Consider the following 25,263-nt stretch of genomic DNA (forward strand, 5'->3'; position numbering starts at 1 on the left):
AACTAATAAATATCCCTTCCGAATTAATATTTCATACACTATTGTTTTCTTTTTTTTTTTTGTATTTAATCGCTTTAATTTTATTATCTTTCTTCAAATGAAATGTCTCATGTGTATGTACTCGTACTTATTAATGAATAAAATCATGTTTTGCTATAGTGGAAGAAAATACGGAAGGTTGTAAAAAAATTAAAAATGTAGTTGTGATACCGTACTCGATTTTAATGTGTTGTTACTAATAATTTCGGTTTGGATTAAGTTAAAACGAAAAATTAGAGTATATCCTTAGAAATTTTTGAACACAAAAATGATAAAATAATCAGAATGCATCTGAAATTAAAATTAAGCATACAGAATTTGACCGTCTTGATGATGATGTGTTCAAAATAGATTCAAAATAGATGAACAAATAATCTATTTAAATGTATTAGACTTGACATGCAAACTGTACTGCAGTATATCTTTGTCGTAGTTTTCTTATTTTAACTGGCGTTAGAGCCCTTCACTCTCTCACCACGGTCACATAAGTTTTATCTTGTATACATGAACAAATGTGTTTATTTTATGATGAACGTTTATTAATAATATGTTTATTAATAATCGTCTTATTTTAACTAATTTATCAATGTTTGTTAATATTTTGTGTTGATCCTTTAAATATCTCTTTGTTTTTCTCTTTTTACAATATATATATATATTTGTGTTAATAATTTTTCTTCTTCTTTTTTTACAAAAATTTAAGGATCAAAATAAATAATTTTTGCTTGAAATTCGATAATTTTCTTTTTTAATATTTTGACCGTAATAACCTCTTTGATTTTTTCCCTTAGAAAAAAGAAATTAAATAAAAATAAAAAAAACACAGGGATTGAGAAATATTTAATTTTTATATTTATATTGTGTTTAAAATTAATTTATATTAATAATTACGGTGAATAAAGGTGAAGTTATTTCGTGCTATATTGCCTTTTAATTCTTCACTACATAGAATTCATATTCATTTTACAAATGGTTTGGTTATATTAAAATTATTATTTTTAACCAATTTTTTTCCTAGTTCCTCCAGTAATTCAGCAAAATAATAAACTAAAAATATTTTAGTTTATGACATTATTTTTGTTGTGGAATAAAAATTTACAATCAGTTTCTCCTGACGAAACCGTAAATACGTTAAAATATCACGAGAGAGGGTCATCCGATCGTGACCCTCTCCATGAAACCAAACAGTAAATGATTAACAGGAAACGTCCATGTTAATATTAACATATGACACTATGTATTTATTTATATAACTCAATTATGCCTACATATTCTAAGCCTACGTGTGTGGGTATGGAACGTTAATATATAGAAACTTATTTAAAACTTAGAATAACCTAAAAAAAAAGCAATTCTTTTTAAAACATTCGCATTAAAAAAAATTAACTTTCTTATCGCTAAAATAACTCACACACGCGCACGCGCGCGTTACTAAATAGTTTAATAGTACCTTGACAGGAAACTAATAAAAACATTTCTTTTTAGATAATTTTCACTTATAAATACAATAAAGAAAAAAACGGTAAAGATGATTAAGACATTAAAAGTAGAAAACAAGAAGAAAAAAGTACAATTAAATAAAATGATCACTAAATCTCTAGAGGACCAGTTCAAATGCACCAAAACATTAAATAATTTTGAATTTATAAAAAGCGGCATTTTTAGACGTTCATACATCCAGAAGTCTAAGGTTTAACAATATCCTAAGGATTGAAAGCTAATCCATTATTAAAGTGGTTCTCGATTCATTAAATTAGTTAAATATCATTTTGAAAAGTGTGTTACAAATACTGAGATGTATTGTAAATTTTTCTTTTTAAATATGATATTTTATTGTATGAGTGTGTGTTACTACACACACTTCTTATGCGTAGAACACATACTGTTTCTACGCATAATTTGCAGGCCCTTTCATAGTCAAACGTACACACCAGTTAGTTAGTTAGTTAGTTAGTTAGCTTGATGACTTGTAGATCAGCTGTAAGGACGACTCAGTGCCAAGAATCGAACCCAAGATAATTCAATTCCTGGCACGGATAAGGAATTTTTTTTTCATTTATCATTTCAATCTATCTTATCTTCGTTGTTAAATTACGTGTGTTGTATCTCTTAATATATTGAACATGGTCGTAGTACTAAAATAAAATTAAAAAATAAATGAAACCTATTAACATTTGGCCCGTGATATTTTTATGTAGTTGAGAAACCCGTCTAAACAGGATTCAGGCGGGAATCTAAATTTGATTTTACTTGCAAATATGTTTCGACTTTGATGTATGTCCACTGTCAATGTTATTTCCACTGTTACGTGGACAAAGTTATATTGTTTTTCATAGAAAGCATACTTTATTTGTTACTTTACATAATTTTTCACAGTTTTTCTTATGTCTACGACGCATACAAAGCATTTGAGGTACAAGTATCACTAATATACCCGTAGTTGCTTTTTCTGAGATAAGATGTTCCTGTATTGAACAAAATGAAGATTTTACATGCAGAGTTGGGTATCATTTGTATTTCAGTGGGCTTAGCTTACTGTCTGGCTCAGAAAAGAAGGAAACGGGAAACCATTTAAATCATCCTTTTCTTAGTAAGCCTGGCTTGAGTTTTTTATTCTCATAAAAGGCTATGCCATTTTTAAAAGAGACTGTCTTTTGTCAGGTTGCCTAAAAAAACATTCCGGTTGTAGCATGTACTATATACCGGTGTATTTACATAGTTCTTCCAGGACTTTCATAACCAATTCTACTCGTGCAAATAATGGCAAACATATGTCCTAAAATGTGAGTTATTTGCGAATAAAATGTTAGTCCGTTTGCGAGAGAGCTAGTAAAAGATTTCGTTCGGATTTCACCTACCCCGGTGAAATGAGGTTGCACTGAAATGTTTAGGACGTTAAGAGGCAGAATTATTGATTTATTATGGTTTTTGAACTGAAAAATCTATTAAAAATAGGTCCCAGAACCGTATCAGGAGTAGTTTAATAGGTCCCAGAACCGTATCAGGAGTAGTTTTTGAGAAATCTGAGGTTAAAATCAATAAGTTTGAGTAAAAACCCCTGTTTTTTATATCTGATGTACAATAACTTTGTTAAATGGCTAGTAAACATAAAACTTGTGGAGAATTCTGAAAGTAAGATAAGTTGAATAAACCAAGGAAAAGTTAGAAAAATTCGAATTTTATTTAGAAAATACAAATTACCAAACATTATTGTTTAATATTCACCCCTTTCGAAAAAAATGACTATATTTTTTTTAGGTATAATTTTTCTTCAGAAAAAGAGTTAGCTGGAGTTTTTTGCATCTATATTTTCTACATAAATTGCCCTTCAAATAACTTAAAAATTCTATCCCCGTTCCTTTCCAGTGGTCTATGGTTACAAAAAATACTCTTTTAATTTTTAAAAAATCTTCTTAAAATTTATTTTAAATTTAAATCCAAGTCGCAGTTAACCCGATTTATTTAAAATGTAAACATTTTAATCTTTTCATAGCCCGTTTAGTATTTCTTGAAAGAAAAATTCGTCAAAAATGTTCACTACCTTCCTGATTTTCTCTGTTTTTTTCTGTTTAGCCTCCAGAACCAACGTAACGTTACTTCAGAGAAAGAATGAGGATGATATGTATGAATGTAAATGAAGTGTAGTCTTGTACAGTCAGAGGTCGACCATTCCTAAGATAGTACCTTCCTAGATAATTAGAACTTAGTTTATTTAAAATTATGGCTGTATTTTTTATTTTTTTAACAATTTTAAAAACGATTTTTTTTTTTAAATTATTATCACTACTTAGAAATTATATTCTTAAAAATTAATTTTATTCGAATGCTTCTTTTTGAGTACGGGAGCTCCCAAAGTGAAAAAAAAAACTTTTCTCGCAATTTCAAATTTGTAATTCTCAAAAAGTATTTCATTAAGTCTCTGAAATAGCTTAATACCCTCTCCTAATGGGGCGCTCCCAAATTTAAAAAAAAAATATTATTTCCATTTTATTTATTTAAAATAAATTTTAGTCAATATTTTAATAAATAAAGAATACATACTTTCGAAATTATTATGCCAGTATATAACATTACAAATGTTGGTTATTGCTTTATTTTATTAAGCATCTTAGCTTCAAAAATTAAAATTAAAAAATTTAAATATAATTAAAGAAGTAAATTTATATTTGATAATTTAAAAATAAAATCAATAAAAAAAGATTTATTACAATACTCTTTTCTTTTTTTACATATATTAATGCAGAAATAACTTAAGCACATTTAATACAACATTTTTGGTTTATATTTTGTAAAGCTTAAACGATTGAATTGAACATACTTTTTAGCTATGCCGGAAAGATTCTTCAAAAATAAATTTTATAACCGGTTTTGAATGGAAAATTATGCAATACACTGTCGGCTTTTTTCTTTAGTAGAGAATATCGAGTGGTTACTAATCAGCTACGTTCATTTTTACAATGTATAAACTGAATTTTATTTTTCTGTATATGTTATCTTTTAACCTATACAATACAAATACGATAACAAAAAATACATTCTATTGTAGTTTCTCATTGGTTGTAATTAATTACTCAGAACAATAAATGTCAGAAGAATAGAGGTATCAATATGTGAAAAGAGAATAGAAATCATATAGTAAATACTCGTAATTTGTATATTACTACACTAGTTGAAAGAGGAAAAAAAGAGAAACAGGATAACCAAATTGTTAAATTATTGTGTAAGTAAACCTTATAAACTTTATTAGATGTTACTAAAAGAAAAGAAGAAAAAATCTAGTTTTACATGAATTATTAATGACGAAATACTTTCAGTTTATTTGTTACGACTACCCACATTTAAGTTATATATTTTAAATGATAAATTACGTATTTTTGCTGTCAAGTTCAAACTTTTTTTTGTGAAGAAGAAACAAAATCTTCTTCTTTACATTTTACATAATAGAATTTACATAATTAATGTTAACCTATTATTATTATTTAATATATTAGATTTTTTTATGTCTTAACTATATATTTCCAGTGAATTGTTCTGACATTAATTATATAGTCTATTAAGTGAATATAATTAATTAAGTCTATTTTTAAATTTTTATTAATTGCTAAGTAGTAAGTTGGGTACGATTTACTTATCACCATTTCTGTTAATATATATATATTACCGTAATAGTTTTTATTTAACTGTACAGTAATTTCGATTTTCTACGGTATAACTTGCCCAATGCAAATTATGTTAGTCGAAATATATTTTTGTCGATGAGTAAAAAATCAATAACAGTGTTATATATTTCTTCGTTAGAGTGAATAAAATTAAAGTAGGTACTCCTTTTTTGACTATTTTTAAATTTGTTTCGGCTTTCTACGCGTGTGAAAAGGTAACAAAAAATATAAAAATATCCCTTTTAACTCTTCTTTAAATGTAAATAGGTCTATAAGAGAAATTCAAATATTTGATCATTTATGTAATTATAATAAAATTTTACAAGAAAAATGAAAAGTGTATATATATATATATATATATATATATATATATATATATATATATATGTGTGTGTGTGTGTGTGTGTGTGTGTGTGTGTGGTGCATTCTGTTCTTTCGGAGTTAGGTTAGTTGCCCTGTGGATTTGTAGAGCGTTGCTTAGTAATAAACTAAGCCGTCAGTTGTTGAGTTGTGATTGATTGAACGTGCTTCTTTTCGTTTATCTAAATCGATAGTCTCGAGAAACGTAATGGTTCTTTCGCTAGAGGACGCAATTTTTTTTTCGCGTTGAACACGTATTTCTTAAAGGTGATAAGTATACTGATTTAGTGAAGCTCAAATTTTCAGAAAAGTTTCCAAATACTACTGTTTCAACGCAATGCCGTTTGAAAAGTTATCGAAAAATTTCGGACAACAGGCTCTTTTGAAGACGCTGATCGAAGTGGAAGACCATCTAAATTAAACGAAAAGAAGCTTCTTTATATTTTGGCTGCTATGTCTGAAAGTCCATCAAAGTCAATGCATAACAGCAGCAAGATGTCGGACTTGCTACCGCACTTAAAGCAGTAAGAAAATAATTGAAACTTTTCCTCTACAAAGTAATGTGTGTTCAAATGAAACGTACAGATCATGCCTAAAGACTAAATTATTGTCAATGGTTTAAACGTTTTATTGACCAAAATTCCGTTTGTTTTTTGGTATGTTTTTTTCAGATGAAGGGTGGTTTCATCTGGGAGTGTATATTAATTCAGAAAATACACGACTGTGGTCGACAACTATCCTCCTTGAAGTACACGAACAATCTTTACACGAAGCGAAAATTGAAGTCTGGGTTGGTGTGAATGGAACGCGCATTGTGAGTCTAATCCTTTTCTGAAAATACAGTTAATAGTGATCGTTATTGTACTGTACTGTTTTAACAAACTTCATTAGTCAGTTAACAGAAGTGAAAATCAATCACGGTTGGTTCCAACAAGGTGGCGCCACAGCACACACAGCTAAACAGGTCAATGACTTTTTTACAAAATGCCTTGGTGAACGAAATATTTCGAGGGGTTTGTGGCCTGTACGATCGCCCGGTATGATTCCCTCAGATTTCTTTTTATGGGAAGGAGCGAAATAAGCAGTGTATCGCAACAGACCGTGCATGATTGATTAACTAAAAACCATAATAACAGCATACGTACGAGACATTCCAGAACGTCAGCTGGTTAAAGTGTTTGAAAACAAATTGAAACTTGTGCAGTGTTGTATTGATGTTGAAGGAGCTCATTTTCGATACCATTTATAAACTACTCCAGTTATTGTAATATCCGATTCCATAAAATAATTAATTAAAAATACAAAGTAATAATTTAAAAAGTTCCCTCATTACTCTTCCATAATTCCAGCGCACAACTTATCGAACGTACTGTAGTAATATCAGTGTTCTGTTGTTTAACAGGTCCTTCAAATCATGGCTCTCCACTTTTTTCTATTTTTAGCTAACCTTTTTCTATGAACATAACTTCTTTCTACCTTAATATCATCGAGCAGTTCCCATCTTCTTTTTCCTCGCCCTCTCTTACCATTCATCGTACCCTTTAAGACAACCTTTTACAAACAGTCCTCCCGTAACTCATGTCTAATCCAGTTTCTTTTACTATCTCTCAAAGTCTACAGTAGTGATCTACCCTCATCCACTCTCTCTAATACCTCATTGTTACTAATTCTGTCTGTCCAGTTTATCTTTTCCATTCTCCTCCAGATCCACATTTCGAAAGCTTCTAATCTTTTTTCATCTTTCTTGCATAAAATCCATGTCTCCACCCCATATAATGCAACACTCCATGCAAAACATTTGGCAAGTCTTTTCCTCAGATGTTTATCAAGTCTATTTACACAATAACCTTTTTTTCTATTGAACGAGAAGCTTTTTATATATATATATTTTTTTTTTAATTTCCGAAAGTTTGTTCAGATATGATGAGTAGAACACATTTCATTTGTTTATAAGATGCAGACTGCTAATAAAAACATCGACAACTTAAGCCAGTAATAAATTTTGACATGGTAATCGAGTTAATATTTTATTATTAATCAACTACGCTAAACGCCTAGTTTTTTTGTTGTTTTTTTTTTAAACAGAACAGGCTTTAATTTAGTATGTTTATATATGTTTTTGTTTTGTTTTTTTATATATATATATATACACTCAGGTGTTTTATTTCGTTTTGCAGCCTATTAGTTGTTAGTGATGTATGTTAATATTACAAATGTATAATAATAAAAAGTATAACATTTAAATGCAATATATCAATTTGTTTGTTAGTTTGTTACTTTTGACTAGTATTTTTGTGGTAGAAACTTATTTTTTAATGTTGAAAGAAATATTATTGAAGTAAAAAAAGAAATAGTTTGTTTATTTTTGTTTGCGTAAGTCAAAATCCAGTGGTACAAGAAAAAAGGAACGATTTCTTTATAGTTCCGAAAGAAATGTATGTATTTTTTATTTTGACTTGTCTGACAAATAGTATTGCATCACTAACATATCTCTTTTGAAATTCTTTCACTAAAGGAGATTCAGTGGTTGAAATAACTTTCAAACTACTACATTCGTTATTTGTTTTACTTATTTTTTTATTTATTTAAATAAGTCACCGTTTTAAATATTGTAAAATCGAACAGAAAAATAACATATTGTATAGTTTCTTAATCATTTATTATGTACATAATGGATTTATTTCTAGTATCGTACGATTTACTAAGAAATTATTTGTTACAGCATTGTAAAGAAAAGTAAATAATTATAATTAAATAATCTTTTTATACTTTCTTCTATCTGTATGACCTCCTGAACCACCGTAAAGTATTACTTCAGAGAATGATATGTATGAATGTAAATGAAGTGTAGTCGTGTACAGTCTCCGGTCGACCGGAGGTTTGTGGTTAATTGAAATCCAACCATCAAAGAACACCCGGTATCCACGATCTAGTATTCAAATCCGTATAAAGGTAACTTTTTACTAGGATTTGAATCTTAGAAATCTTGACTTCGAAATCAGGTGATTTACGATGACGAGTTAACCACTAGATCAACTTAGTGGGTTAATCTTTTTATACTGACCCTCGTAGGGGTAGACACTCTACGCCGCCCCCTCCGTTCCTAAAGAGATCTTTTTTTAGGAATTTTATTAAAAATTAGCTTTTCATTAAATAAAGTTTTATTTTATACTCTATTAGTGCTACAACCGTCCGGAAATATGTTTTCCAATTCGTTCGAATGTTAAAAGGAATCACCATTCATGTTAAAAGGAAAGGGTCATTCAGCGTGTTTCTGAATGACGGTACCCCCATTTTAAATCTTTTAACAGTCTGAAAGCAGGAATAGCTGTATTGAATTTTCCATCCAATACTAAAATCCCAGTATTGTCAATTTAAATTTATTTTGAAATCGTTATCATTTTGAAATAACTTGTTCGCTGATTATATTAAAAAAAAATTAATTTTACCGTAATTCAAATTTTATATTAAATATATTAACAGTAAATCAATTTTATTTCTTTGCGTATTCTACCATAATTATTACTACAGTACAATTGATAATGTAGACTGCTAAGAACATTCATTCGCTCTCTATCATTAGAAGGATTTTTAATAAGTGAGTATTTTGTTTGTTTTTTTTTTTAATTTGCTTAAATTTGTGTAGCTTACAGAAAATATAATATTTCATTAAGGCGTAACAGTAAACCTACATTATCATATGCAGTCAATGTATATATTATCAAAACTGTGTGCAATTTTTTTTCTTAATTTCCATTTAATATTAATTTTTAGATTCCTTTTTTTTTAATTTCTCGGGATCTACCTTGATCGTCGCGTGACATGGAAGAACCATGTGAAAGAGAAGAGAAAACAGCTAAACATCAGGTTTAAGGAGCTTTATTGATTACTAAACAGGAATTCACATTTTTTGCTGTACAACAAATTTTCAATACACAAGGTCATTCTGAAACCCATTTGGACGTATGGTATACAGCTGTGGGCAACATTGAGGTTATGCAACGTTTCTAAAATAAGTTGGCGAGAATCATTACAGAGGGCACTGTGGTTTGCACGGAATGAAAACATTCATAACTATCTGGAATCGTATCACGTTCGCGAGGAAATGAAGCGATTCGGTTCATATTACCATCAATGACAAGGCAATCATGTGTACTGTTAGCGCTGAATCTTGTAGACAACATTGAGGATGTTCGGTGACTCGTTTGAGTCACTGGACATCGTTGGAGTCATCGTACCTTTACGTGCTGGACCTGTGGAAGTTTGAGTGACTCTTGGGCTGGGACGACATCGCTTATGTGATGAGCATCTTCTCTATACTTGTTGAAGGGCTTAAATTCCTTTGATAAGGAAATTATGTTACTGTTTTATTTTTATTTTTCTTTACCCTTTAATATTATTTGATTTTTGTTTGGATTTTACGAACTTTTGTATTTTTTTATGAAGTGAATCTGTGCAAGTTCATTTATATGAATGAAATATTTTCATATGTACTAGTTTACTAATATATTATCATAATTTGTATCATATTTGAGCTATTGTCTTATGTTTATATGTTTTATTGACGGGATTCATTGGAAACATCCTCATCAAGCGCTTATTGTGATTCTATTTGTTTATGGTTCGTTCTTTCAACCGATTGCAAATAAACGAATACGTGATAAAAAAGATCCTTGTAATAGTATTTGTTTAAAAATAGTTTTCAAATAGCTGAAAACACATGTATTGCTTAAATAAGAAATCTGTTCTGTTTCCACATAATAATAATATAGTTGTTAAAAGATTTTGTTTCTTTAACTTTTTAATTAGCTTAAAAATATTAACGAAAAATTAATCTAAAATTACGCAAAAATTTAATTAATTTAATTAAAAATATTTTACTTAGAATATGGGCTTTGAATACAAATAGTGGGATTTGACACAATTATATACTTTTTTTTAAGATATGCAATCAGTAACGCTATTTGAGGCATGGAAAATCGATTAGATTCAGTTGATTAATCTTAATTTAACCATTAAATTTGTTATTTTTATGAAAACATTTTATTACACTTTAAAAAAAATATATAATTTTTTTATAAATATTACTTTTGAGATAGGTGTTCTACTGCAACAGGTGGGAGGCTCTGAGAAATAATTACGGTCATTTGGGCGCCTTTTGACGCCTGATAATGTTGTTCAGAAGATGCTACAAGATGAGAGAGGACTTGGAACTACATCTGGTACGTAGCATTATCCGCTCTATGAGGTCAGAGGCGTAGGGTAGTGGGATCGCTGTGCGCGGCACCGGGGCAATAAGAGTGGATGGGATAGCTTGGGCGGGGTGGTAGTCGGGGCCTCTAGGGGTCGCCGCTGGTGATGAGTTGCCCGAGACTCACTAACCCATCTTGAGAAGATCCGAAACGAGAGAAGGGAACGACAAGAGTTGAAAGACAACACAAGGAACCACAAAAATAGAAGCCCTTGGAGGAAACAACAGCCGTGAGTTGTGCTGAAAGGCGGGTATCTGGTCTGCTGTTTAAGGGGAAGGTTTTTTAGTCGATGAAAGCCCGGCACTATCGTCTTGCGCGGACAGACGGTGGCTGGCAGAGCTTTTCCTGCTACGAAAACAAGAAAAAACCTTTTGAGATAATAATCAGTATTCTTTAACTTCGGGTTATGATTTTTCTTGAAGATATGTATTTTTCCCGAAGATATGTATTTAGGATTTCCTGACCGATGATTTTCAAAGGATATGTATTTATTTTTATTTGGAATCGAGCAGTGAATTAATAGTTTTTATTATTAAGATTTGTAGTTTACTATCACATAAATTAGCTTTTAGTTTGTAATAAACATTTCGCTTAGTCGACCATCTTGCATGAACTTAACGCGTACGTGTCGTGAACGTAAGTGTACTAACTGGCTTCTCTTCAATTTATTCGTGCGACGTAACAATAATACAGTTCTCACGCTTTGTCTTACTCTTTTCAATTGTCTATGCTATTTTTAACTGTGTTTATTTATTTATTTACTTTAAAAAAAAATTAACTTTAACATTAACCATTATGTTAACACTAACGATTAATACAATGAATAATTTATGATTACTAATAGTTTAACTTAAATCATTGTTATTGTTACGAAGTTTTTCATCATTAGCCACTTGATTGATTTAATGCACTTTTCTATAATTTCCTCTTCTGTGCCAACGTTTTAGTTTCAGTATATTTTATATAATTCTACATTTTTAATTTTTATTGTTAGTCAATTTATTTCAGATTTTCTTTATTTATTTTAACTTTTGTTTCCTTTCTTTTTTTATCGTCTGGAACTCCTTTTATTATTAATTTAACTAAACCTGAAAGTAATGTACGTAATATATTAATCTAATTATTCCTGATATAATTTTTCAAAAAATTTAGTTTATTACGATTCATCTTACAATATTTGTATTTCGAACTTATCTACTTAAATTTCAAGTTTGTTTTAAAACACTTGATTTCAAATAATTAACTCTTGTTTTTTTATCATGTTTTTTCCTGGATTTCTTATTATTCATGTTTCGTTGCCGTTCACTATTGCAATTTATACAAATATATTTATATACTCACACACACAGTATATTCAATTTAATTTTAATTTCTAGAGTTTTTCCTGGAAAATTGTTTAAAGCTTCAGTTTTTTTAATATTCTCTGTTTCTGTTTTGATTAAATGTTCATCTGTTGATTTTTTTTGTAGTAAAGGGGATCTGTCACCGTAAAAAAAAGTACAGCCATTCCACAAAAAAAAAAAAAAAAAAAAAAATCAGTCATACTATACGAGCCTTTGTAGAGAAAGTGATAAGTGACGTGGTTTCCCGTCGTCTTATTCATCTTTTGCATATTGGTATGTCGAAGACCAGTGTAATTTATTCAGTTCTATTTTTGATACTTTTATTTTGCTCACCGTAGAACCCGACTGTATAATGAACATAATTACTCTCTCTCAAAAAAAAAAAAACAAAAAAAAAAACAAGTTATGACGCTTGAACTTCACATGTTTACGCTGGTTCAGATAATGGAAAGCAACAGATTATTGTACTTTCTTTTTTTCAAAAGAATGCTTTATGTTCATCTTCTCTAGTCATACTCATAAAAATAAGTAAGAAGTATGTTTATCAATGATGTACACCGGTGTATGTCAGTTTTAAAGTCGAAATATTTTTTAAATTTCAAATCGAATTTCATCTTTCCAATTTCTCGTTAATTTTGATAAAAATGATAAAACGTAGTCTGGAGCGTTCAGTTGTTCAATTCATAAATTCCTGATTATTGTGTGTAATCCTTTATTGTCAAATCTAAAAAAAAAAAAAATACAAAAAAAATATACAAGAACAAAACGACAAATTAACAATTATTAGTTTCTAGTTTTACTAGAAAAAAAATATTCACATATATTACTGTACCAAAGTAACCCATAACTAAATAATACTCAAAAAGATCCACTGATTCTTTTAATGACAGGGACAAAAATAAATAAAAAATGACCCTTAATTCCCTGAATTCTATAAATAAAAACTCATTACATTACATTACAAAATTCACAGTTGTTTCAGATGAAAGATTACAATTAATACAATGAAATCATAATATAATCATAATTAATGATTAATAATTAAAAAAAAAAAAAAAAAAACTTAAAAATTTGTCCTCAAGGATAAAACAGTCCGGAGAGTTTAATTGTTCAATTCAAAATTAATGATTATTGTGTTTAATCTTTTATGGTCAAATGTATTAATTTCTTTTTAAAGTTTTCGATACAATTCACACCTCACCTAACGCATTTTTAACCACGTCCTAAAAACGTGTTTTAACTCAAGAAAATCGCTAACAATAATATTGGCTAACTCATGATTGAAAAAATTAGTACCAGTCTGTGCAAATAGCTGGAAAAGCCATTGAATACGTCACGATGCTAGTGTTTTAATATTTCTATTAAATTAATTTTCTTCGATTTTTTTATTAAAAATGTTAATAATGTTTTATTGTCGATCGTCATAGAATTCGAAAATTTTCCAAGTTATCATTTATTAAAATGAAATTACACTAAATTTGAAATTAATTCTATCTGTTAAAATACAGACAGAGTGGATCAGCGCGTCACCCTGTACCAGATTTTATTCTTTGTCCAGAGAGGATCACAGTCTTTTTTTAATATGAAAATGCTTTTATAACGTCCAATTTATTAAAAAAATAAAAGGCTGGTTACATGACGTATGTGAACAAAGAGAGAGACGTGGGGAGTGACCTATTGAAACAACATCCTGACAGTCTCTTTCGGTTCACGAGGCTGTCACTGGGAATATCAGTGATATATTAAATAAAATTACTGACAAAATCAACATGGAAAACATTCAAATTGGAGGAAGTCTGTTTCACAGTTGCGGCGGTCGGATGTTTCACGTTCCAAGTTGATTTTCTGGCATAGATCTCTACAATAAATAGTTTGATGCCCGTTATCTGTCGCTTTTGATGCGCCTACAAATCATTTTGACTTATTTCTTCAGATGTATTCTGCTCTGCACCGAGCTTTGTTTATTACAATATTAATATTATGTCACTCCAAGATATTTAACCGTTTGTAGTGTTTTGATACATTCGGTATGTTTGTTTTACATACACAAACTGTCTGTTTGTTTATGTACTTAATTATCTGTTAATATCAACCGAGTGGTTTATAGATTACAGATCCACCGTATAATTCTTTAATCGTTTAAAAATATAATCAGGTACTCACAAAAACTAAAAATTTCGATTCCTGTTTTTTTTTTTTTTTTTTTTTTTTATTGTAATGGAAATAATCTGTTAACTTTGACACTACTTTTGAAAACATAAAAAAGTTTTATTTACGTGTTTAAAATTTATATTATATAACCTTGTTGATTTTAAGTGTTGCATTAAAAAAACCAAGCATACATCGGTATATTAACCTAAGCTATAAAGCTAACTTATAGTCGGGTTTGAAATTGGATGGGTGGTCTTTATATGTATTAGTTTATTTAGTTAACATTTTTTGTATATTTAATAACTAAAAATGTCGTAAAATATTGTTAACGATGTTAGTCTAATATTTTTAAATATTGGTCTACTCAAAATAACGAATGACTAATTGGTTGAAAGATTTTTTATTATTATTTTTTATTGAGACGTCGTCTATTCAAAGTTTCGTTTATTTATGATTTTCATTGTAAGTTTTCGGTTAACATTTTATTCCTTTTGTAGGAACACTTTTTAATTTACGACTGTAGTAAAATTTTAACAAGTTTCATTAATAATAAATATCATCAATCGGCGTTTGATTACTTAAATTGTTTCATTATCCTAAAAACGTTTTAAACAATACTTGGGTTTATTAAGTGATCGATATGATAAATTAAAAAATTAACTATCCTAATCGGTTATTAAATTGGTAAATTAATATGCTAAACGGTAATAAATTGTAGAACGGAATAACCTTCCAAAAAGGAATAAAACAAATTTATTTATATCAAAAGTAAACATCCATTTTGATTGTTAAACAATCATCACCAATGGATACTGAAGAAAAAATTAAATTAAACGAAAAAAATAGCAGTAATTAAAAATAAATTATATTTTGGAATGGTATGCAATATTATTATGCAACGAGGCTATAATGATAGTCATACCATACGTCTCTAGTGGTATAAATGATTCTTTTTCAGGAATCGATTCTTTCAATTGGATTCTCAGAAAGGATTCGCAAAAAGAAAAATCGTTCGTCCGATTCAACGATTGTTTTCCTTGCCACCACTAACAGTACTGTAAACTCTTACAGGCATGCTCTCTTTCACTTCTTCACTAATGTTCAGCGGTTCATCTCTCTTCATACTCCTGTTCGACTCAACTGATACATACCTACTAAATGTCTTCGATTCTTCTCTTATTCTACTCCGAAACATTGCTATGAATCGAATCGAATTTAACCGAGAAAGATTTGGTTTCCTATCGCCTACCCAATTCATTGTTGAGAATCTTAAATAGAATCGGTATCTCCCTCAAACCGATTCTCGATTATTTCGTTCAGTATAGAGAATCGAATCGAAGGAACGACTCGTTCATGATTCTTGTAGAGACCTACATACAGTATTTTTTCTACGGCTAAGAAAATATTGGCATTATTAATTTAAATCAATGCTAGAATACATTGTTTACGGAATATTTTTAAGAATTTAAAAAAAATACATTTATCTATATTTTTGTGGCAATAGGTTATTATTAGTTATAAAAGTGTATTTCAATTTATGATTAAATCAAAAATATTAATCAAATTATCAAAGTTTTGTAATAGAAGTTATTTTCTCTTAATGCGACATCATCCTGATAGTTTTAAAAATAATTTTCCTTTCCCAGAAAATTTGTTTACTGTAATTTCTTTTAATAGATCAGTGAAATAAATACACTAAAAAATCAACGGGAGAAAAATTTTTAAATTCAATATTTAGAAAAACTGATGAAGTCAATGTGTAATTCCAAATCAGTGTAATTTAAAATTAAAATGTAAAATTTGAAACATAATTATAAAAACAATCCTGATAGTTGGAGGCGTCGGCCTCCGTGGCGCGAGTGATAGCATCTTAGCCTTTCATCCGAAGGTCTTGGGTTCGAATCCAGGTTAGGCACGCCATTTTTCATGTTCTACATTTCCATATCCCCACGCACAAGCTTTCAAGCTTATGTGACGATATCATCAAAAAAATAATTATTAAGAAGTAAAAAGAGCAGTTGAAAATGTTTTTTTTTTTTTTTTAAATTCATGTCAGAAAAAACGATACAGATTGCAAAATACCCATTAAAAATTAAAAAAAGAAATTAATAATATTCAACCTTCGAATTTTGATTTTTTGAAGTCTGTGTTAAATTAAGAATAAACTACTAACAGTTTACTATCTCTTAATTTACCACCTACTTGAAAAAAAATCGTGAATTATATTTTACTTTTAAGCGCGTGTTTTATATTATATAATATATTTTTTTGTATTTTAAACTTATATTATTTTTAATTTTAACATAGATGATATTAAAATTACATTGTCTTAATAAATAAAACCGTTTGTGAGAAATTAAAAAAATTTTGTCTTGAAAAATAAAAAGAGTAAAGCTTGGGAGATTACGTTAAATAACGACTATCGAGCATGAATTAAAGCTGCGTTGTTGAATTGATTTTTTTTTTGTTTTTTACTTGTCTCGAATTAAAAACTTTGTTTTAATTCTTTTTAAGTTGGTTTTAGAATTAGAATTATCCTTTTCGGTTTTAAATTAGTAAATATCTTGTTTCTAGAAAATTAAAATTAATTTTAAAATATTTTTGGCCGTGTTGTTAATCATTCAAAAATATATCTATTGAAGTTACGAGGTAGAGATTTATTACATGACCAGTCGTTCGTGAAAAAAAATATACATGTGTACCTAATTGAGAACTTACTTTCCAAAATAATTCGAAAGGAAGTAAATTTGAAAGGAACATACTTCGAAAGGAAGATCGAATTGAGGAAGACCGCAGTAATAATTCAAATGAAGTACATTAACGTTTAATACTCCGTAAGTTATTAATAAATACGATGTTGTATTGTAATACGTTTTTAAGAGGTTCGACTACCTTGAAAAAATTATTTTTATATAATACTTACATTTTCTAACCTTGTTTTATAAATTACATAAATGTACATTTATATAATTTTATTCTTTTGATTGATATGAAATTAAAGTCAATATTTATTTTATATTTCAGACGGGACACATCCGCACTTCAACAGGAAATTATTTTATTGAACCGGTAGAAGAATGGGTCGATCATGCGACCCCGATTACTCATAAATTTTATAAAGTTGCTTTCTCACCTAATACATTCAATCTTCAACCACGGAAAACATCAAATTGTGCGGTCGATGGTAAGTTTTTTTATATTTATAGTATATTTATTATAGTGTACTATCATGCTCATTAAAGATTCAACGGGAAAACTTAATTTAATATAAATACGCATCTTTTTTTTTTAATTGATAACAGTAGTGCAAAATCCAAACATCATTTAGAAACAAATAGTTGTTAAGAAAATCTAATAGAAATAACTTTAGATGTGATTAGTATCTCTTCCTAAGCGTGTTTGGTGAAGGACATTAACATTTTTAAGAATTTTATCTTGCCGACTTGATTTCTTGCATTTCTTGATCATTTTTCCAACCTAATTTTTCAAAGGTCTAAATTTATTGTACTTAAAACGGCTGTATTTAATTTTTGTACATTCATAATATTTTCTGGTAAGTTTTATTTAGTTCCTTTTAACAAAAATTGATTTTTTTTTGTTTTTCGTAGACTTTATTGCATCAATTTTTTTAGAATTAGACTCTCTACAAATTATGATACTAACATTTTCTCGTTTATATGTTGTGTAACAATGTTACTGTACTTTATACATAAAAAGACGTATTTTTCATCACCGAATTTTTATGTTTTACGTAGGAAATCATAAAAACAACTGAAGATACAGTTCTGAGTCTTGCTTTATTAGATTTTTCTTGTCAAAAACCTAAGAAACCATCAAGTTTACCCCTTATATAACGTCATAAAAATTTCAGTATCGCCTTATTTCAGCGGGAGAACTGAAATCCGGGCCAAATTTTTCGATAGCTATAACTCGATAAAAAAGCGTTTTCGAACATACATTTATACGAACTATTTTTCCTTGTTTCAAACTCTAGAATCAGTTCCCAAATTATTTCCGATTCCTCTTGACTTAGTCACTACACTCCTGGACTCTTATCTCTCTCTCTCTCTCTCTCTATGTATATATATATATATATATATATATATATACATAGAAGAGTATTTCTCTACGGGTTTTTTATATTACATTTATAATATATATATATATATATATATATATATATATATATATTATAAATAGTAATTCAGTAGTAATCTACCGTATTAAATGCAGAATTTGGAACTAAGTATACTTATAAAAGCCTTGAAATTTTGTCAAAACGTCATCTTGAATAGCTGTGTTGTAGCGTGTAGAAGTATTTAAGTTATAGGATTTTTTTTTGTTTTAAATTGACTCCTCCCTCTACTAAAAATATCCAAAAGCGACGTCAGATTTTTTTTTGTGGGAATAATGCCATATTAAAAATTAACAATGCCAAAATTATTCAGGATCAACAATCTCATATTTGTCTCACACCTACATGCTACGCAAGCGCGCACATACACACACTAGCACACAAAAAAATCTGTATAGGTTGCAAATAATTATTCTATACAGCTTTTTTTTTTAATACAACATTAATTAACTTTATGTTGTAATTGTACAACCTTCCACAAATAATTAATTAGTTTTACATACCGTAATTTAGTGATTTACATCATATAATATTTAGTAACTATTAAATTATAATTAATTAAAATAATTATAAATTATTACTTATAGCTTATTATTTAAATCTGTCTTTTATAATTTATTATTTTTGAATAAATTTCACTAATGCAAATATGAAAGTTCAAATATTTTCGTATTGATACTTTTATAATAATAGCTTCATATGACTGAACTTAAAGATAATTTTCTTTTCTAATCAATACAAAATAAATTTTGATCTTTGCCCTTCCCAACTAGCTTATTCTACTCATAATTGCTGAACCAGTGCTTTCTCCGTTAAATATGTACATATATATACTTCTCTTTAATACACGTAAGGATGTGTATAGAAATGTTAACATATAACAAAAAAAATGTAATACACAAAAAAATTCTTTATATATATTATATTAATGAAAATAAATAAATATTCTGACTTATAGAATAAATAACTTAATATCAACATGCTATAATTAATTGAACCAATATGTAAGATATCGTTACATGTTAAAGAAATGTATAATTATATATAAAATCACGCAATATAATTTATATTACATAAATGTGTACGTGCGGGTGCATGCGCAACAGTTTCATTTATATATACGACAGTTTTATGAAAATACAAGGATAAAATTATTAACATTACTGTCATTTAGCCTTGATAAATTTCATTTGACTTTATTTTTTATATTTCACTTTATATATTTATTTATAACTTAACAAAAAAAAAAATATATATATATAGATAGAAAATAAAATAGGTATTTTCTTCGATGGGGAAGTAAACTAGTTACAGTATAACTCCAACTGAATACTAGATCGTGGATACCGGTGTTCTTTGGTAGTTGGGTTTCAATTAACCACACATCTCATGAATGGTCGACCTGTACAATACTACACTTTATTTACACTCATACATATCATCCTCATTCACCCTCTGAAGTAATTGCCTGAACGGTAATTATCGGAGCCTAACAGGAAAAAAGAAAAAGTATAACTCCAATTAGATCTCGAGTAATTTTAATGGAGAGGATAGAAAAATAAAAAAAATAATAAAATTATCGACTGCAGCAATATAATTTCTTTTAATTGTAAAACGGGGTATTTTACCGTAAAATTATTCTAGATTTTTTCCGTACGAATACTTTCAATAACTTCAAGAAAAATCGTGGAAAATTAAAAGATTAGTAGATACTAAATTATAATCCTTTACATCTTCCTTACCCGATTAGGTAGGGATAACTTGATAAATTCCTATTCATTTTAATACTGGTCTTAGTCCATTCCAAAGACGTCTGTGCATCTTAAATCTAATCCAGGATGACAATCTATGAAAAATATTTCATTGGCTTTCAGATGCTGTAAAATACGTCATCTCTGAATGGAGTTGCTTTCATATTGTTTAGGCTTGCTTTAGTGATACTTGATCAAGAAATTTTTGGTATATTTTAAAGATAACGAACTGGACACAGTATGTTCATTTCTTTAAAATTGTCATGGATTTAGTCCTATTCTCTTTCACAATAAATGAATGATACTCCCTATCAATTTTGAGTTTTATGACAACGCACGCTTGAGAAAGAAAAAAATAGTTTAGTAGTGAAATTAAATTTTTTATTGAGGTACTCTAAGAGCCTAATTAATTATCCACAAATAATAATAATAATAAGTGATAATGGCACTAAACTATTTTTAAATAAGGTAATATTAAAGTGTTGGCGTTCATGTATTATTCTTTGAATAAATATTACTTACTACTATTTGTTTTCTTTGGAAGTATAATCGCAAACTTTTTCTTTTCATTACGCTTCACTTTCAGAGTGAGGGTTCTATTCCTTGACCTTGATTTGTGCAATTGTTGATAGCGCCGTACTATAAAACGTATACGTATTGCATGAAGTATCATCTTTAATGTAGGCGCTTAGTTTAGTTACATCAAGCTCTTTACATTTTCATTTTATCACCAGTACATAAATGTATATTTACATATACACATCCGCACACACATAGAAAGAGAGACACAGACAGAGATAGATTAAAGGGATATTCTTTTTTTAATTTCATTATTTAAATTTTTTTAAATTTTAAAATAGAAGATATTGTGAATGGAAATAATTTTTTTTTACCATAATATACGTAATATAAAAAATGATTCTCAGTCTATCCAGTGTTGTGGAGTACATTCTTATTAATCATTTTAAACACCAAATTTACTTGAATTTTTACTTTGGCTTTTCTTTAAATACTAAAATTTGAACACAAAACGATTCCTTTGCCAGCAACGTTCCCAACTTACGCAATTCATATAAAATTTTGATTAAGTAAATTGATTTTTAATAATATAAAAATGTATTCGAAAATGCTTCGTTTTTTATTTACGATTAGCGTAAATTATTGCTTTGATATATGATCCAAAATTAAGATAACGCTGTACTAAAATTTCACGGACTAGAATTAAGGGGTTTTATATATTCAACCATGTTTGAAGAATTTGTCCCAGAACTCTGTCTGTTTGATTTTGAAAAAATTGTTGTAAAATACAAAATTTGAGCCGAAAAGTACTTTTTTAAGGTTTTATAAAATCTATGTACGTTAGTGTCATAAACGTAAAAGGTGTAGACATGACATACTAATTACTCTTAAAACTGCCGTAACCATTCTCTAAACTACAAGCGTCCCATCACGCTAGGCTTACCTATGAAATAATAAGTGAAGTGGTTTCCCTCTGCCTTCTTCACTGATGTAAATATGTAGTTGTACATCAACTTGCAAACCCAAATGCAGTTATTCAACTTCATAAGTACATCTTTTGTGAACTGTGTACACCGTAGTGACTCACTGTACGGTGAATAACATTAATTTTTGACAAAGCACTCTGACTCTTGTAGTCAGGTATTTATATTACTTATAGGAATGTTTGGAATAGATTTTAGAAAGAAAGAGAATACTACCCAGCCGAAAACAATTTATTATACTTACTGCCTACTCAGTAGGGAATTGTCGTAAACTAACGTGTTAAACTGCCAATTAACAAATAAAGCTTTTTGATAAAATTTGTTTACAAGTATGTGCATTTTCTCATTCTTTAGAGCGAATACCAATTTGAAAATATTTGATCCAAGAGTAAAAACTCAAAATGCATTTTGTAGTAGTATACCTACTTGTATTTCTGTTCCAATAAAGTAGCTAGTATTTTTGGATATTCATATATTGCGAAATGAATTGAAATCAAGACAAAAATCAGAAAAATTTTGTTGTTATAGTAAGATATCAAAAAGTAGTCTTTTACCTAACTTTTTTAGTGTTTCAGTATAATTTTGTTTTAAAATCGATACTTTTTCACGTTAATTAATTCTACATACTACTGAATTTACTATTGACACCATCCATATATTTATTTTCCCGGTGTCCTTGTCGTTCTTCTAGCCAACCAATAAAAATTTGGATTTCTCGAAAAAATAATCATTGAAACCGTTTAATTCCAAGTAATCCTTAATTAAGAAAAATGCATTTTTTCAAATGACTAATGAGGGACAAGTCTTATAATTTTTTATCGTAAAACATTTGAATTTTCTTTAGGGATTCTCAAATATTTTACAAACATCTTTCCCTCCCGTATTCCCGAACTCTCCGTTCATCATATTTGTCAGAAACTAATACGAGAAAAAAGCTCGTAAACTACGATAGAGATCTAGATTTTTTATGAGGTAGATTTCATAAGAAAGGTACCTATTTTAATGGGTTCCATAATTCGACTTCCGGAAAATTTTTACATATCTTCTCGTTTCACATCCCTTAGTTCCCAAAACCACCGTCAGTTAAAAGTTTATATATATATATATATATATATATATATATATATATATCTGTATATTTCACTTTCCTGTGGACACGATAACTACTGTAATTAAAAAATAACTCGTCCCAAAATCTCGGTCGAGTTCGTTAAAGCCGAAATCAAACCATGGGGTTGGAAATGGGAAGAATTTTTCGAAAAAAATAAAATATCGCTCTAACCTTCTTATTAAGTAAAATATCGAATTCGTTTAAAGTTCCTACTATTCTTTGGATAAGAGCGTAAAACTTATGCAAGTAAAGTCTTTTGATATCCCCTACCATTGGCCCAGGAATTCGAAAAAATGGGCTTTCGAAGACGATAAAGAATCATACCTCCCTTAATAGGTATAGTATCGAATCGGATTAAAGTGGTCGTTAGTCCTCTAAACATTCTCTAAAACTTTTCTCTGTAACAATTTTTGATATGACCAACCCTTACGGCAAGGGATGACTAAAATATTGCTGGAATTGCAAGAAGATGGGGCTTGTCGTATGCTAAGCATGTGAAACTTTTTTTTACATGCAACCATTGTCATATTGAGTAAATTTGAAGCTTTTCTTAATTTTAAGGTGGAAATCTTTTTTATATCCTACTTAGTAACGGTGAAATCTACCTCCACCTTCCGGCGTGTCGAAAGGGATTTTTTTATAATGGTTAACTACGTGGATTTACATTCTTCATTAAGGTATTTAAATCACATTTATAAAGTAGTCTATGTCTAGCCTTAAACAGGATGGTTATTTTTTGTACAAGTAACAAGGCATTCTCTCTCCTCCACTCAAGGCAGATAAAGAAGTTGGGGGCAGAGTGTAATAGCAAATAAACCTCATCTTTTTATATTTCTTTACTAGATATATTTAAATCACTGATAACATAATTTACCCAGATCACATATGTAAAACATAATTTGAACTGATTCAAATCTTCGAAAACGTTATGATAAATAAATAGAGTAATTAATTTATTAGTTGTTGCCGTAAAAGAAGTGTACGGTCCCGGTTTATTCTTTGACGTAAATCAAGCGTTCGATCTAGTATGAACCGATTTTTTAGTGTATAAGTTAAGATTCTTGTCGTTCACGTATCATCATATTCTACTGCCTTTTCTATAGAAGCGTTTCATCACTATTTCCCTAGAAAATTTCTGATTTAATATTATACCTATGAACCATGAATCCTGAAGGATCGATTCTGTCTCACTTACTGTACAGTATTTACACTTCAATCATCTCTGATGCTCCTAGCGTTTTAGATAACGCATAATTTTGTAATCAGTTGAAAAATCCTGTTCTCTCTAGGAAAAATCAAACATCAGTCTTATCAGAAATACTTTTTTATTATAACGATACAGAAACTTTACAATCTGTTCAGCAAGCTAATTGAACAATAAGTAAATAAAATCCATATATGAACTAACATTAAGTAGTCACAGACGCGCTGCGGCTGGTAACTTAACGATAACGAAATGAAAGAAATCAAATGCACTCCGTACAGCCAGACCATAAAGTCACCTAATTGAAACGATAAGGCAAACCAAGAATATTGCTCATTAGCAATCTTGAAAAATCATTGATCGTGCTATTCAATAAATTGACCGCCAAATAATTCGGGTGCCGATTCAAATTATTTTGATACCGTAGGCTGATCACAGAGATTTCCTGCTAAACGGTTCGCAACTTCATTATATATTAGTCTATTGCTTATGTACCACGGTATGTTTAGCATTCTTCGTAATTTTTTTGTCTGGTAGCCCTCAAATATAACCCACCGGGTTGGTCTAGTGGTGAACGCGTCTTCCCAAATCAGCTGATTTGGAAGTCGAGAGTTCTAGCGTTCAAGTCCTAGTAAAGCCAGCTATTTTTACACGGATTTGAATACTAGATCGTGGATATCGGTGTTCTTTGGTGGCTGGGTTTTAATTAACCACACATCCCAGGAATGGTCGAACTGAGAATGTACAAGACTACACTTCATTTACACTCATACATATCATCCTCATTCATCCTCTGAAGTATTATCTAAACGGTAGTTACCGGAGGCTAAACAGGAAAAAGAAATCCCTCAAATATGTCAATACAGGAGTTGTATGCTGTACCCCACAATTCAAGCCCGTAAGTCCAAACAGGCTTCAAGTTTTATTATTGTATGTTAACAGGCTTATCAGTATTGAAACTGAAGTTTTGAAAAAGAATAATAAAATTAGTTCTTAGAATACGTTTCAAATATTATTTATATACATCGACAAACCTATCTTGTTTTATTTATTTTTTTCTTCCCAACGTACTTAGATCAGATTATTTTCTATATCATATGGTACGTACTCATTAGCTATAAATTATTTTGGAGATCAAAATTGTACTGCCTTTTACGCTGTTTTATAAAATTATACTATTCGGTTTAGTGGTCTTCAATTATTATACGTGCATAACGTTTTCAATTAACATTTCAGGAATGTTGATGTCCCTAAAA

At 29.1% G+C, this 25,263-nt stretch overlaps 1 protein-coding gene across 5 annotated transcripts in view; it reads left to right on the forward strand.

Moving 5' to 3' along the window:
* AdamTS-A (ADAM metallopeptidase with thrombospondin type 1 motif A) overlaps positions 1-25,263 on the forward strand; it is an 854,579-nt gene that overhangs the window by 664,837 nt on the left and 164,479 nt on the right. For all 5 annotated transcript variants that reach the window (XM_075374246.1, XM_075374249.1, XM_075374251.1 and 2 more), the window contains exon 5: positions 17,329-17,488. In XM_075374246.1, the coding sequence (XP_075230361.1) occupies positions 17,329-17,488 (160 nt within the window). The remainder of the gene's footprint in view (positions 1-17,328; positions 17,489-25,263) is intronic.

This window comes from Lycorma delicatula, chromosome 8 (genome assembly GCF_047948215.1).
Source record: "Lycorma delicatula isolate Av1 chromosome 8, ASM4794821v1, whole genome shotgun sequence".
NCBI lineage: Eukaryota > Metazoa > Arthropoda > Insecta > Hemiptera > Fulgoridae > Lycorma > Lycorma delicatula.